Source organism: Meleagris gallopavo, chromosome 6 (genome assembly GCF_000146605.3).
Source record: "Meleagris gallopavo isolate NT-WF06-2002-E0010 breed Aviagen turkey brand Nicholas breeding stock chromosome 6, Turkey_5.1, whole genome shotgun sequence".
Taxonomy (NCBI): Eukaryota; Metazoa; Chordata; class Aves; order Galliformes; family Phasianidae; genus Meleagris; species Meleagris gallopavo.
The window spans coordinates 42,677,527-42,691,642 of record NC_015016.2 but is presented as its reverse complement, the minus strand read 5'-3'; the positions used below and the strand labels follow the sequence as shown (position 1 = coordinate 42,691,642).

At 38.3% G+C, this 14,116-nt stretch overlaps 1 protein-coding gene across 3 annotated transcripts in view; it reads left to right on the top strand.

Annotated features, from left to right (window-relative positions):
- The window catches only part of MYRIP (myosin VIIA and Rab interacting protein), a 189,312-nt gene that overhangs the window by 166,702 nt on the left and 8,494 nt on the right, over nucleotides 1-14,116 (top strand). For all 3 annotated transcript variants that reach the window (XM_031553972.1, XM_031553971.1, XM_031553973.1), the window contains 2 exons: nucleotides 500-739; nucleotides 12,564-12,758. In XM_031553972.1, coding sequence (XP_031409832.1) covers nucleotides 500-739; nucleotides 12,564-12,758 — 435 coding nt within the window. The remainder of the gene's footprint in view (nucleotides 1-499; nucleotides 740-12,563; nucleotides 12,759-14,116) is intronic.

Sequence of the window (14,116 nt, the reverse complement as noted above, 5' to 3'; positions counted from 1 at the left end):
AAAAAAAAAAAGTTATTTTTCAAACCTTGCTTCCAGTAACCCTTAGGAAAATAACAATAATGCTCAGGACCAGCAGTAAAGGAATCTGAGCCTGGCTTTCAGCTTGAAGGTGGACACAACTGCCAGGCTGTCAGAATAAGTTACTTCTCACACTTCAGTTTCCTTATATGCACCATAACTGAGAGTGATGACAGTGCAGTACTGGGAATGTGAAATGCCATTTATTCTGTCATTTTATTAGCTGCACTGAGATGTGTAATGATTTTTGTAGCTCCTTTCAACGTGATATATAAGCCAGGAATTATAAACATTATTCAACACAACAGGTGTAGGTTTGTTGGCCTTCCTCTCTAAAGATGTGGTAATTATTTTTCAGCCCACATCATTTGCTTTCTTTCTATCCTGTCTGTACTCTGATTATATCTATAACCTTTTCTATGAAACTGCTTTCCTTCTGTACCTATACCGTAATTACAGTGTTCTTCTAATTTCTTTGTAGGATTTGGATGATTTATCAGAAACAGATAGAAGCAGTGAGGATCAACATCATAATATCAAGCCTGAACTTATGGAAGAGGAGCTTAAATCCAGGTTATTTCAGCTTGCTGCTAAAATGAGTGACAAAGAAACATCTTCTGGTGAAGAACAAGAATCTGAACCTAGAACAGACCCTGAAAACCAGAAGGAAAGTTTGTCCTCAGAAGAAAACGGCAAAAGCATTCAGGAGGAGTTAAAAAAGGTAAGTGCTTATTACAGGGAAGTGAGTTCAGTGCTGTATAAGTCAGAATCCAGAAAGAGGAACTTGTGTCTAGAAAATCAATCATGGCTGATTAAAAAACTTCAATCTCTGAAGTGCTTCTGAGCTTGCAACTCTTGTGCAGGTAAAGCTTCAATTAAGGTATTTGTTCCTTCCTGTGAGCCTACAGCATTGACTCAGAAGCAGTGAACGTTGTGTAATAAACCTGTTAAGTGACTGATGCTAATGGAATTATGTCTGTTTATGCTGATGGAGAATCTGCACATATGTTCTTATTTAAAACTATATCCATATCTCTCTCTCTTTTTTTTTTTTTCTCTAGCTTGTTAATTTTTTTCAGTCCTCTTGTTTGCTTTCCTTTTCTTAGTATTGTTTAGCTCATTCTGATGTTATGGATTCTTCTTTTACTTCTATCTGTAGGGATGTTCTGTGCTTCCTTAGAACTTTACAGCCCTTTTATGCTGCCAAATAAGCAGTTCCAGTCAGTAGTGACATCTTCTAGCAAAACGGTAATCTAGTGCCAGATAATGAATAATCCAATTCTGATAATGGAGGAGATCTTCCACTCCTTTCATTTCACCCTTACAATAAGAGCTCTGACTTCAGTGTCACCCCACAGGACTTAACATCTGCTCTCTTCCTGTTTCTGAATTTATTTTTATATCACAGGGTGTACTCGGTGCTGTGTTCAACCATTTCTGTGCTCAGTTCACCATACTGTGGAATTACTGAAGTCCTATCCATAGCCTTTAATTCTGGACTTTAATTGCATTGTGTTATACCCTAAGCTAACTTACATATTCTGTGAATAATTTGATATTGCTGGTCTGTCTTTGTAAACCAAAGATGAGCTAAATTTAACATGTAGGGGGAGTAATCTCTTTCCTTCGTCTGTCAGATGCTGGTAGCCTTCTTTTCTGCAAGGGCACACGTCTGGCTTATGTGCAACTTGATATCCTCCAGGATCCTGTTTCCTTTTCTGTCAAGCTATCTCCAGCCAGATAGTCTCTAGCCTATACTGATACAAGGGAGAATTCCTCCCCAGATGCAGGATTTTGCATTTCCTTTTGTTGAACTTCATGAAATTCCTGTCAGCCTGTTTCTCCAGCTTGTCAAGGTCCCTATGAATGGCAAGAAGGCCATCTCAGGTCTCAACCACTCCTCCTAATTTATGGTACACTCTGACTCCTTGTTTCTGCCAATAATGATGATAATGAACAGTACTGGCCTCAGTTCTGGCCACAGGGGTCTACAACTAGTAACTGGCTTGCAGTTGGATTTAAAACCTCTCAGCACAATCATTTCAGACCAACAGTTCAGGCAGTTTTCAACCCACCTCAGTGTCTACCTGTCTACACATTTAGTCCATACTTGTTCAGTTCATATATGAGGATACTATGACGGACAGTACTGAAAGCTTCATTAAAGCCAAAATATAATTTTAAGCTCTTTGAGTCTAGTGAAGTAGTCATTTACTTCATGGTATAAAGCAATCAGGTTGGCCAGGCATGATTTTCCTTTCATAAATCCATGCTGACTACTCCCAGGCACCACCTTGTTTTTCATATTTGAAAGTAGCTTCCAGGAGGATTTGCTTCTGGATCAGTGCCCAGCAACATTCCCCATATTATCATCATCTTTCAGAAATGAAGAAGAGCAATCTCACAGTGCCAAGGGCCAGCTCCCTCAGCTCTGGTGAGCGTGCTCCATCAGGTCCCATGAACATGCATATGTCCCATTTGTTGAGGTGTTTGCTCATCTACCAAGAGTTGTTCCAGACTGTTCCATTGGACTCAGGGGCCCGAGAGCAAATCTTGCGTGTAAGTTGAGCTGAAGACAGTATTGTTTAGCCATAGCATTTTTCTTGTCTCCTGTCACCATGTAACCTCAGTAATGGGGCCAGTTTTCCTTCATCTACCTTTTGTTGCTGGTTTTCCTGCAGAAGCTTGTTGCCATTTGTGTTCTTCACCAAATTCAACCCCAGGTAGATATTAGCTTTCCTGACACCATAACTATATTTTTGGACACTGTCTCTATGGTGCACTTGGATCTCTTGATCTGGCTTCCCTATTTTGGTATGTTAGTTCTTTTTATCATTTGAGTAAAATACTTTTCACATGATGAATAATAGAGAAGTGGCCAACTCTTGTTCAAAGCTGAGCTTCTACGCAGTCAAGATCCCAAGAGGTGAGTAGCCACGCAGCAAACAATAACAAGCCTGAGTGGATCTGGAAGATAAGAATGTTTGATTAGTGAGAGGCAGCACTGGACTTCTTATGTGGACGTGTTGACCATTGCTGACTGAAATAAAAAGGCCTTCTGGGAACAAGGACCAGAACAGAAATGAATTAGCATTCCAAGGTGAAAGTCCCATTTTCATCAAGAAGGACGGAGAGTGCCTTCGCCTAGGATAATCTGTGGATGTAGCTTCAAACCCTTTACTCCTAGATTCTGCTCAAACCTCTGCTTGTGTATATTTTTACCTCCAGATTCTTACCTGCCATACACTGGAAGTAGCTGCTGTTTCATCTTCACTGTTTGGCTTGATGTCTCCAGCTACGTTTCCTATTTCTCTGGATGGAAGTGGTAGATTTTTGGCTTAAAACAATTTGTTGAAGTTCCCCAGTAATCACTGGGGGAAAAAAATGAAATGCTTAAACTGAGTAAATTGGTTCTCTCTCTGCAGGTGTTTGGAAACTCCTGCCTCTGGTGACAGTTTTAGGGCTGATTAGGTAGATGAGATTTGCACATCCTTTTTGTGGTGTACTTAGTGCATCTAGAGTATTACTGTTTTAAATATATATATATTTTTTACTTTAGCATTTGTATGTCAATTATTTAAAATAATATACTGCTTAATACATTTTTCATAGTAAAATTTTCTTAAGTTTAAAAGAGGAGAGATGTACAATATTCAGGAAAACATTAATGCTCACAGTTCTTTATTTTTTATTGATTTTTGTTGAAGAAAAGTCTTAGTCATTCGTTGTCACATTCTGTATTCTTTTTGCCTGTAATGAAGAAACCAAAATATCCAGTACTATACACGGTCATGGCTTCAGAGGAATTGAGAGCTGAACTTGCTTCAGCTGTGTGGAAATAAACAGACTGATTTCTGGCAGTCATCATTATAGGTAATTTACATCCTCTGACACATACCTTGTCTTTGGAAAGGTGACTGATCAACATCCTTCAGTGAAATCCTGAAGTTGATAGTATATAATATTAGTTGTGGCTATGGTAATCTAAAACACGAAGACATATCAAACTCGAACAGAATAAAATAGAATAGTTCCATCAGAAGGGACCTTCAGTGATCATCCAGTCCAACTGCCTAGCCACTTCAAGACCATCCAGAATCTAAAGCATATATACCCATGCATTAGCTTGTAAAAATGAGTAGATGACGTGTCTCAGTGGAGGCAAGCATAGAAAACATATTTTCAAGGAACCAGTAATTTTAGATGCCTCAAAAGTCAGAGACCCCTATTAACCTATTGAAGAATACGTGTATAGGGAATTACAGATCTTAGACTGATGTTGGACATTCTCAGCCAGAGACCCAAACTTCTGATATGGGCATGAAGTTTCAAAGCAAATCTATACTGCTCTAACTGAGCAAAGCTTTGTTGCCTACAGTCCACTTGGAGCTTCTGAACACAGACTAAACTGTATTTTAGTATATTTTAGTACTGTATTTAGTATATTTTGTAGTACATTTCAGCTGTGCTGCCTGTCTTTGTTAGCTATTAGTTTTCTATTCTCAAGCTCTATTCTGGCACACATTAACAACCTTAAATCACAGAGAATTATTAATTACAGTACGCCTGACCACAGAATAAGATTTCAGAAAACATGTATGTCCTGTTGGATCGCTGGCAGTTGAATACTGCATCCTCATGAAAATCTGGTTTCTATATGTCTACACCTTTGAAAGTCTAGAGTTCTGCTTTTTAGTGGAAGCAGGGAATCTCATGTAATCACACTGATTATATAATGCTTTAAAATACTCTGTATATTAAGACTTCTATCAGTGAGAAGAATTGGCACACGTTATGTCTTCAGTGGGGAGTTAGCTGATGTTGGACATTCATGGATTTTCAGTTCTCTCTCCAACTGAGCTTTTGTATTATATGTCTGCCTTTAAGATACAAGATGGAAAATGCTGACCTGTGAGATACTTGTTTAGATCGTGTATGATATTTGAGGGTTTAAATGGGTATTAATTAATACTGGCTGATTTTATGACTTAAACTTTTCTAAAACCTCAGCACGCTCACCTTCAATGTTTCTAAGTCTGTGATTGCCTAAAATGGTCTTGTGGAGGTTCACAGCTCTCTAAAGCAAATATAACCCCACAGCACGCTTGTTTTTATAGGTAATATTTTGTGCTTATTAAGTTACAGAAGCAGTTTGTGGTCTTTAACCAGTGTGCAGACCCCTAAAAAGCCTGCTCATCCCAGTTGCATAATGAAAGGCCATGGGGGTCTTTTTTTTTCCCCTCCACTAATACCCTAGCCAATTAAAAGAAAAAAATAAAGCAAATAATGTGTCAGGTCTGTATTTCAAGGAATAGCCAAGAATTACATCCTGGAAAGCTATTTGATCAGTATCCATGTGAATGTTTAAATCCTCAGTTCAACAAAGAAGTCGAGTATATGTTCTAGTTTTTGCTGGACACAAATGCTACTCGTGAGATTTCTCCCAGATATTATTTATTGATCTTTACTATGCAAAATTAAGTTGATCCTAAGCGTGTTTTGGCAAAATCTGAGTGTGATTTTAAGCCAAATAGTTGCTTCAAGAGCATAATCGTAATTTTTTTAAGTTTTAAATAATGGATATTGTTGTTTGTAATCCCTCAATTCTGACACCTTCTGGGCTGAATGCAGTTGCCTATGTCTGGATTTCCTGTCCATCTGAGATGTCTTAGGATATCCCACAGGATCATGAGCTACTAGCCTGGGGAAGGCATGTCTCTCGTGTCTGTCTGACAGCTGTGTTTGAAAGTCTCCAGATGCTTTGAGGTGTTTCAAGCTGCACCTCGTGTTTAAGCGATTGAATCTACCTGGAGAAGTGAAGAATGTGTGAGACTTCAGCAGGCTTCACACAGGGAATACAACACCTTTGTAAATAGGTTTTCTATAGTCTTGGATTTTATACTTCTGTGAATGTTTGTCCAGGACAGCTCTGCCCAGTGTGTATGGAATGGGAATCTCATTCAGTTGTGTGATTATTGAAGACTTGTTTACTTAGCAAGAAGGTGTAAAAGTCATTTGACAGGTACAGCTACAGAAAATCAGTTATGATTAGTATAAACTCCTTTAACAGATTGGCAGAAAAAAAAATGGGCTGTCACACACACAAAACAAGTTATTGTTTTTTTGTCTTTTTTAAGCAGTCCAGAAATTTGGCAGTGACAGATGAGATCTGTCAGCTCTGCCCGGAAGACATTCAAGAAAGTGCTGCTCTTCAGCTCAGTGACAGTGTCCCAGCACAGCCAACAGCACAGCTGTGGTTCTGTCACTGCTTTAATGCAAAACCAGTCAGTATAGTTTGAATAGACTTAAGTAAGTTAGAGAGATTAAGGTAAAGCTCCTGACTTGACTCTGGAGAGTGGTAGTATGATGGGTTTTATGAGGTTGTTTTGGGACAGTGAACTCTAGGAGAGGGACGTTAGTAAGCAGTAAGAAGTCATTTGACACAAGACATCTCATGTAAGCACAAGTGTTTCAGACATGAGGAACTGGCCTAAGTGGAGTGCATACCCTTTTGTAATGTGAAACACACACAGCATCCAGAAATTGAAGAGAGAGCTGACTTTTCTTAGCACTGCTCTGTCTCCTGTTGCTAGTGCCATTTTGTTTTGGGGTGGGGGGTAGAAATCAATATTTCCAGTCTGCTTTATTTTGTGAAAAACTGTGTGTCATTTGCAAAATCTGTCTTAATGAGATCAGTTATTTTGAATATAAAATAAATTAGACAATGCTTTGTTTTAAATATTTTAGTAATGAGGATAATACTTCCTAGTATTTTATATTTGTTAGTTTCTTTGTCCTTGTGCTCATCTCAGAGTTCTAAGTCTGAAGCTTTATAAATATTAACCTCTGCAGATATTAACATAACTTTTCTGCCTTCTTATTTAACTGCTTTCCCACTATCTAGGAAAAACAAAAGGCTTTTGATCTTCATTTAAAGCTGCAGTTTTTATCCACTGTATTGCAGCAGGTGAGAGCATTTTGTTTTGTCTGTGTCTTTTGACATCTCTTATGTACGTACGTAAGAGATGTTACAAAGTGATATTGAGGGTTTCCTCATTCCCCAAGCAAAATTCTCAAATTCATATTATTTTCCTAGAAATATCAGGCCTGAAATACCAAACCTCTTGACTAGATTCAGTGATCACTGCAGAAAATGGTTTTCTAATCAGAAGTATACCTGTGTTATGATGGGAGTGATGAGCATGAAGTAGATATCTGAAGCAGACTGGCTCTCTTATTTGGATTCATTATGAGAAAATTTGATTTTATCAGCAAAGAACAGAAGGCAAACATAAGGTATATTATCTTCATATTCTCACATTCACATCTATTAAAAAATTTGAAAGGAAAATTTTAGAAGTTGTTTTCAGCAATACATTTTTAGCAGTTCCTGATCACAGCAGTCTCCAAAACATTTTCTAAGCTCCCAGTTTAAAACTGAACAAAACCCTTAATTCATTATAAAGTCTGTACACAGTGCATAGGCACTTTTTGCTGCTAGTGTCTATTGCTTATCATTCTTTTAGGTGGGAATAGATCTCATATTCTGTGCTATTTGAGTCTCAGTTTATAAGAATCAAGTGTTAGAACATATTTTCATTTTATTCACTAAACAAATGCACAGTTATTGTGTATTTTAAAATGCTTGCTATTTATAGTATCTCATATGTAGTACTCAACAAATTAATGTTGTACTGTTTTTTCAGTCATTAAAAAATACAGTAACTTCTTTTGTGTCAAAGGTTGATGCTTAATTCAGCAAAACATTACAACTCCCCACCTTTTCTTTTTTTTCTGTACTCTGAATTAAGTTTTGTCCTGAGAGTTTTAATCACCTGATGGAACTTGGTTTTCTTCAGTGAAAATACCAAGGACGGTTTTAAACAAGAAATATTTTTACTTTTGTGCAATGTTGTCAGGCTGTAGACACTCACAGAGAATCTTAAAATAGATTTTAAGACTAGAATGCTTCCTTTCCATAATATTTTACCTCCTGGAAAATAATTTCCTTCATCATGATTATAGAAACCTGTAACTATATTAGGACAGTGGATTGACTTCGTTAGCAAAAATGTAGTATTGATAATTACCTTGCAGAACCAAAAAGAGAGAAAAATAGGTGATTCTGTACAATGATGTGGCTTTCCTTTTCTAAATGAGTGCTTGTAAATGAGGATATTGATACTAACGTCAAGGTAAGAAGTCATTTCTTAATAGCACAGTTTATTGTTGTACGCTTGTCTTCCTTTCTTATTGAGGGAAATTTTAGCTTCCTTTCCCAGTCTTTGTGGTGTTGATTGGTTGCAACACATTATTAAGCCAAAAGATCTTTTGAATGCCAGGGTTGCTGGCTGGGCCTTGGTAGCTCTGTTCTTCCCACACCATGATGTGGCCAGTATCCCCAGTCTTGCTTGCCCACACAGATGACAAACTTTTGGTGGACTTTTCAGGTCCTTCTCAAAGCTTTGCAGTGAACTCCCATAAGCTTCAGAGAAGGGAAAAGGCAGATTTGGGTTCTGGTGTTGTTTTTGTCAAGTTTGCATTCAGTCTAGATACACTGAAGTGATGAATGAACCAGAAGCAAAGACAAACTTCTTCTCCCCAGCCCCACAGGCTCCCCACACAAAGAAGGTGAGGCCTGTTGACTGAGAGACAGGCTTGAGACTGGAGCTGAGCATAACTGCGGTGCAGTTGGTGTGATCAAAACTGGCAGGACTCTTAGCAATAAAGGAAGTTCCCCTTGCTTTATTTCTTGATCTGTTGATGTCAGTTGTGCTCTAAGGAATCGCTAGTTGCTGCCTACCACAACAGTTCAACAGAGCTTAACAGTAGTTTAATGTTATAGAGGCAAAAAAAAAAAAAGAGAAGATTCTAATGGCTGAGTACAGCATGAAGAGAAAAATAGGGCAACTAAAGGAGAACTTTACTACTTTAAAGAGCTTGAACAATAAAATATATAGCTTTCATGGAAAAGAAATGATGTGGAGATGTCATAGGCTGCTGAATTGCCTAGGAGTACTTAATGCTTAACTACCCTCAGCAGCTTGGACGCTGACATTGTTTCAGGTATAAATAAGTAAATAAAGACAATTATAAATAAATTCAGATATAAATAAAACATTTTACTTTGTTTCCATTATTCATCATCCTTTGTGTCAGCACCTCTAATTCAAGAAGAAGAAAAAAAAAGAAATATAGGCAGTATCAGCAGGGGAAGGAGTGTCAGCCAAAGAGAGGGGAAATGACAGGAAGAGCTGGCTTAGACCACTGACACATCTGTACAAGCACGGATGGAAATGACAATCACTGATGTTTCATATGATGCTTTTAGTTATATTCAAAACATGCAGGCACACGTACGTGTGTATTTGTTTGCACACACACACTTTTTTAGTATGCCTTTGGTCTTAAAAGTCTTCCACAAAGAACTCAGGAACCTGAACTTCTCCGTTTGATGGTATCTGCAATATTTGTAAGCCTAAGCATTAATTATCATACAAAGAGACAAATGGATGTTTTCTTCTTTCTGCTAAGCTCTTAATCTCAAATTCAGTAGAAGATGAGATTCTCAAAAGTGGTTCATGCATGCAAATTTGAATCATCTGTATCAATTTAATTTGAGAAGAGTGGTGTTAACTGACTATCGTGGTATTGCAGATGAAAGCAGAATGCATCACAGTGTTTCAGGAAGAATGGTTGTGCTTAATTTTTCTTTGCTAGCTGTTTGTAAATAGAGATTGCTTTCTGTGTATATCACATCTATATTCTTTGCTCAACAAACAGATGGGAGAGAATTTGTCATGGCATGTTAGCTGTCTCTTTGAATGCCCTATGGGTGTTAACAATGACCTTTCTTGCATGGACAAGATAAATTAGACAGCCAAAGGTCTTTATAGCAGTTTGGAATATCCACCTACCAGGATGATCTTGGTATGCGTGTCTGTGAATGTTATTTTTATAGAATCTCATAACTCTTAAGTTTGATGTGATGGATGGAGAAAGGGATTGTGAAGCACCAAAATTCCAGAATTTTTCTTTTTTCTTTGCATGCATTAAATAATTTTCCCTAGAGTAGCTTACTATGTGTGCAAGCCAGCCGTTATGAAACATGACTGATTGAAACAGCTTTTGACAGTTGCTGAAGGAGAAGTAGACACATTAGTGGAAACATTTACTGAGTATGCAGTTTTTCCAGTTTGAGAATTCCTGAACTCTCTACATTTTTATTTCATGTCTTCCTCAGGCAGACATTGATCACTTCTTATGTCTCGCATCATGCAGCCCAAGGCAAAGTTGACTTCTGAATAGCCTTTAGCAGAGAACTTTCACAAAGGTTAAATGTAAATACTTCAAAGTGTTGCTCGTGCTCTTAAGTTTTGTGAGATCTGCTGGTCAGAGGTACTCTAAGGAAGGTCGCTTTTACTGTCCCTGTTATTTCTCTATGATATTTAGTGCTGTATCCTTGTTACACTGTAAAAGTAGAAGTTTCAAAAGCTTAAATAAAAGCCTTAACTGTGACTCCTGTGCCCAGGATCAAAATATGTTCACTGAGATATGCGCTTTATAAACATTCATCTAGCTGCCTTGTGCATCATTTAATGTGAATCAAATGTTTGGTTTTAAAAGCCAAGCAGCATTTGCCACTAACAACTTACCTCAGAAATCTAGAAAAGCTAAAATTCATATTTGTTTCTTGCTGAACTTTTCTTCTCCTGATCATATATATTGAGAATATAGGGTATTTTGTTCAAAATCTTGATTTCATAAAGATCCCTATCATAGAACGTTTACCAGGAAAATAATAACACTGTTATACAGTACTTTGTAATAAGTGCCAGTATGTACTCTGACACTGATGTAAGAAACCTTTTTCTAATTAGATTTAGTCTTTTTTGGAAATCCATCATTAACCACAAAGGATAATTAACAAAAAAAGAACACTAAAGTGAGGTTACAGTTCTTGAAATGGAGAACACACATCAGCAAGGATGATGAAGAAAATGTAGATGATGATGAAAATGTGTCTGGCCTTTATTCTGTCTTGTTCTCTACTGATAAAATAGAATAAGAATTAGGTACTTGTAAAAGCAAATAGTAAAACAAAGTAACATTGATTCTTTTCTATCCTATAAAATTATTGATCTGTTTTAAACTAATTGGCACTTGTGAACATAAATGGAAAAAACAGTCAGCTCTTTATGGGATTCAAGTATTGTTCTCTGGGAGAGAGTCCTAGGCTTCCTTGTTCACGGCTGTCCTTCCAAGCAAAAGATCTGTGTGCAGTAGCATGCAGTATTTGCTTTGTTCTCTTTCTTTTTAATCTCATGTGTCCAATTATTTCTTGTAATTCAGAGAAATAACAGTGCTAAGGATGCCTTAACGCACTGGTATACAATTGAGCACACGCTGCTAAGGAAGTAGTAGTTCAGTAAAAGTCTTATCTAACATAGAAATGAAAAGCAAACTACAGGAAAGAGAATACGAAGTTTTCCAGTTCAACCCCCCAGCATTTGTGTGAACGAAAAAAACACCATTTTTCCCATATTCTGCTAAGAAGACTATCTGAAATATTGATTACAATAACATTGACATTACAAAGCGTGTAGGTGGATGGGTCTCACATTCACATGCATAAGCATATGTGTGTTTGAGGGATTAGTTGAGTTTAGGTCAGAACTTCCCTCACTTTTAGACAAAGCAGCACTGCATGTACTGCACGTAAATTCAGTGATAGTAGCTATGTTGGCTTCAACACTCTGTCTCAGTTGCCAAGTTGCATGGTTTAGATGTTGAGTTTGAAGCTTGAGGGTACGGCAGGTGAAATTTCACTGCCATCGGAGGTTTTGTGCGGAAGGCTGAAGCTTCTGTAAGAATCATCTGAATTGGGATGGGTAACAACCAATTGCAAATCAGAAACACTGATGAAGAAAAAAGGCTTACAGTTGGTTGAGGTATTATTTTTTTGAACATGGATTAAACTGCATGCTTTTCCTTGGTATTTGATATAGTTTATTTAACAAATGTTTATGTACTAATAGCTCAACCTTTCTTTTTTGGGGCCATCATCCAATTCCTAGCAATCATCCATATAAACTGCTGTCCTCACAGGGCTGCTGCAGATTGCTCTCCCCTGTTTGTGGCTGCAATAGGGTGATTCCTGTAGATAAGGAGATATGCTTTCACATCTGTTTGCCAGCACCGAAAAAAGAAGACTGGGATTTAAAATCTGATTTAAAAGCTATTGCAAAAATGGCTGTATCTAGCTCACTTGGATTTTAAAGCTAGATATGGGTAGGTTCCTTTCACATAAGGTTTGGAATGGCCCTTCAGTAGAAATTGTTGTAGAATTGTTGTGTATGTGTGTTACTTTGTCTGCTGTATCCGTGTGCATGTGCTGAAAAGGGAGAAATAGGTGCCTCAGTGACTAGCCAGGTGTATTATTTTTGGCATTTTTAAACCTACAGGTATAAGCAAAGCCATGCTATATAATACCCCTCTGTGCTAACATAGTGCTGTTTTCTCTCTCTACTCTTGTATCAAAACAGAAGTACTCTGCTGTCTCTCTCTGCAACATATCTACAGAGGTCCTGAAAGTCATCAATGCCACTGAAGAGCTGATAGCAGAATCCACCAGTCCCTGTGATTTCCCAGATGATGTTCAGGACAAGGGAAGAGGTTCGTTCCCTCTGGGGACCGACCCCATCAGACTGGACGAGCAGCTCACCACACTGGAAGAAAATGTAAGACACAAATCAGCGTGTGAGTGGGTGTATGTATGAGCTGGAAAGAGAGAGTGCTTAGGCAGCATCAGCCTAATGAATTAGTCCTGTGTTGCTAAACAAATACACCAACAGAACAAAAGATCTTATTTCAAAGGGGTACTCAGCTGAGTTGTGTGTTCCTTTTTTTCCATGTGTACTTATTTGGGAGAGGGGATGTGCTGTGTTTTACAACCAATTTCAGAAACCCTACCTTAAGGATTAACATAAGCCCTCCAAATCTCTGTGGCTGTCCAGCTGTGCCATGCCTTGCTGAAACCACGGATCCCCAAGTCCCAGCACAGCTTCATTGTTGTAAGGGCAGGCAGGGAAAGCCTGCCCCAAGTCACACAGAAAAGTGGAGGACTTATTCTCCATGCACACTTCCCCAGCACTGAGCACCAGGAGCCAGTAAGAGCAGCAGGCTGGAGGGGTCAAATTAAACAAACATCTCCTTTTTTTCATGAGTGCCTGTCATCTTCAGGAAAAGTGTAATGCTGAATCAGAGAGAAGTCACTACCCTCTGGAATATTTTCATGCACCCACGTAATGCAGTTGGTACACTTGTAACTTTTGATTTTCTCGGCTTCCCCGCATTTAACTGATTGCTTTTCAGTGGTTTTTCCCTTCATTAGGAGCTTTTAAAGATCTCACAGGAATCCACTCCTACTATAACATCCTGATCAGTTCAAGAAAGCACATCCTGTATGTCTTCAGCTCCCAGAAAATTTTCAAAGACAAAATCTCTTCTTAGGGGGAACTGCATTAAAAACTATCTGAGGTGCATTTTTTACTCACTTAAGCTCCAGCAATCCTTCATGTCCTTCTGACTATTTGACATCTGTGGTGCTGTGATCTCCAATTGCATTTGGGCCAAGCATTTCTCACTGAGAAGATACTGTATGCTGAGGCAGAGCACTGCTTGCTGCGGTGTTGATTAATAAGGCTCAGCTCAGCCTTGCTGAGTCCCCACACATCTTTCTCTGCTCCAGAAAGGATTTGAAGTAGATTACAAAAGTGCATGCTGTCAGGATTGCAGTACTGCACATCCACAGATTTAAAGAGCCTTAAGAAATTCAGGAATCCAGACTTTTTACCAATGCAGATGGGGGCACACACGCATGCACTACATCCTCTTGGAAGCCGCCTCCTCCTCTTAGTGGAAACCTGGAAGCACACCATTGCTGTTTGGAAGTGCAGTGGTTGTTCAAGTAAAGAGAATCTTTGTATTAAGGAAAACTTTCTATTTAGATCTAGCTGGAAAATGATCAATAAAATTGAAATTTAATAAATGTAGAGGGTGACTGAGTTACAAAAACATCGTTGACATTCTTTCTTTT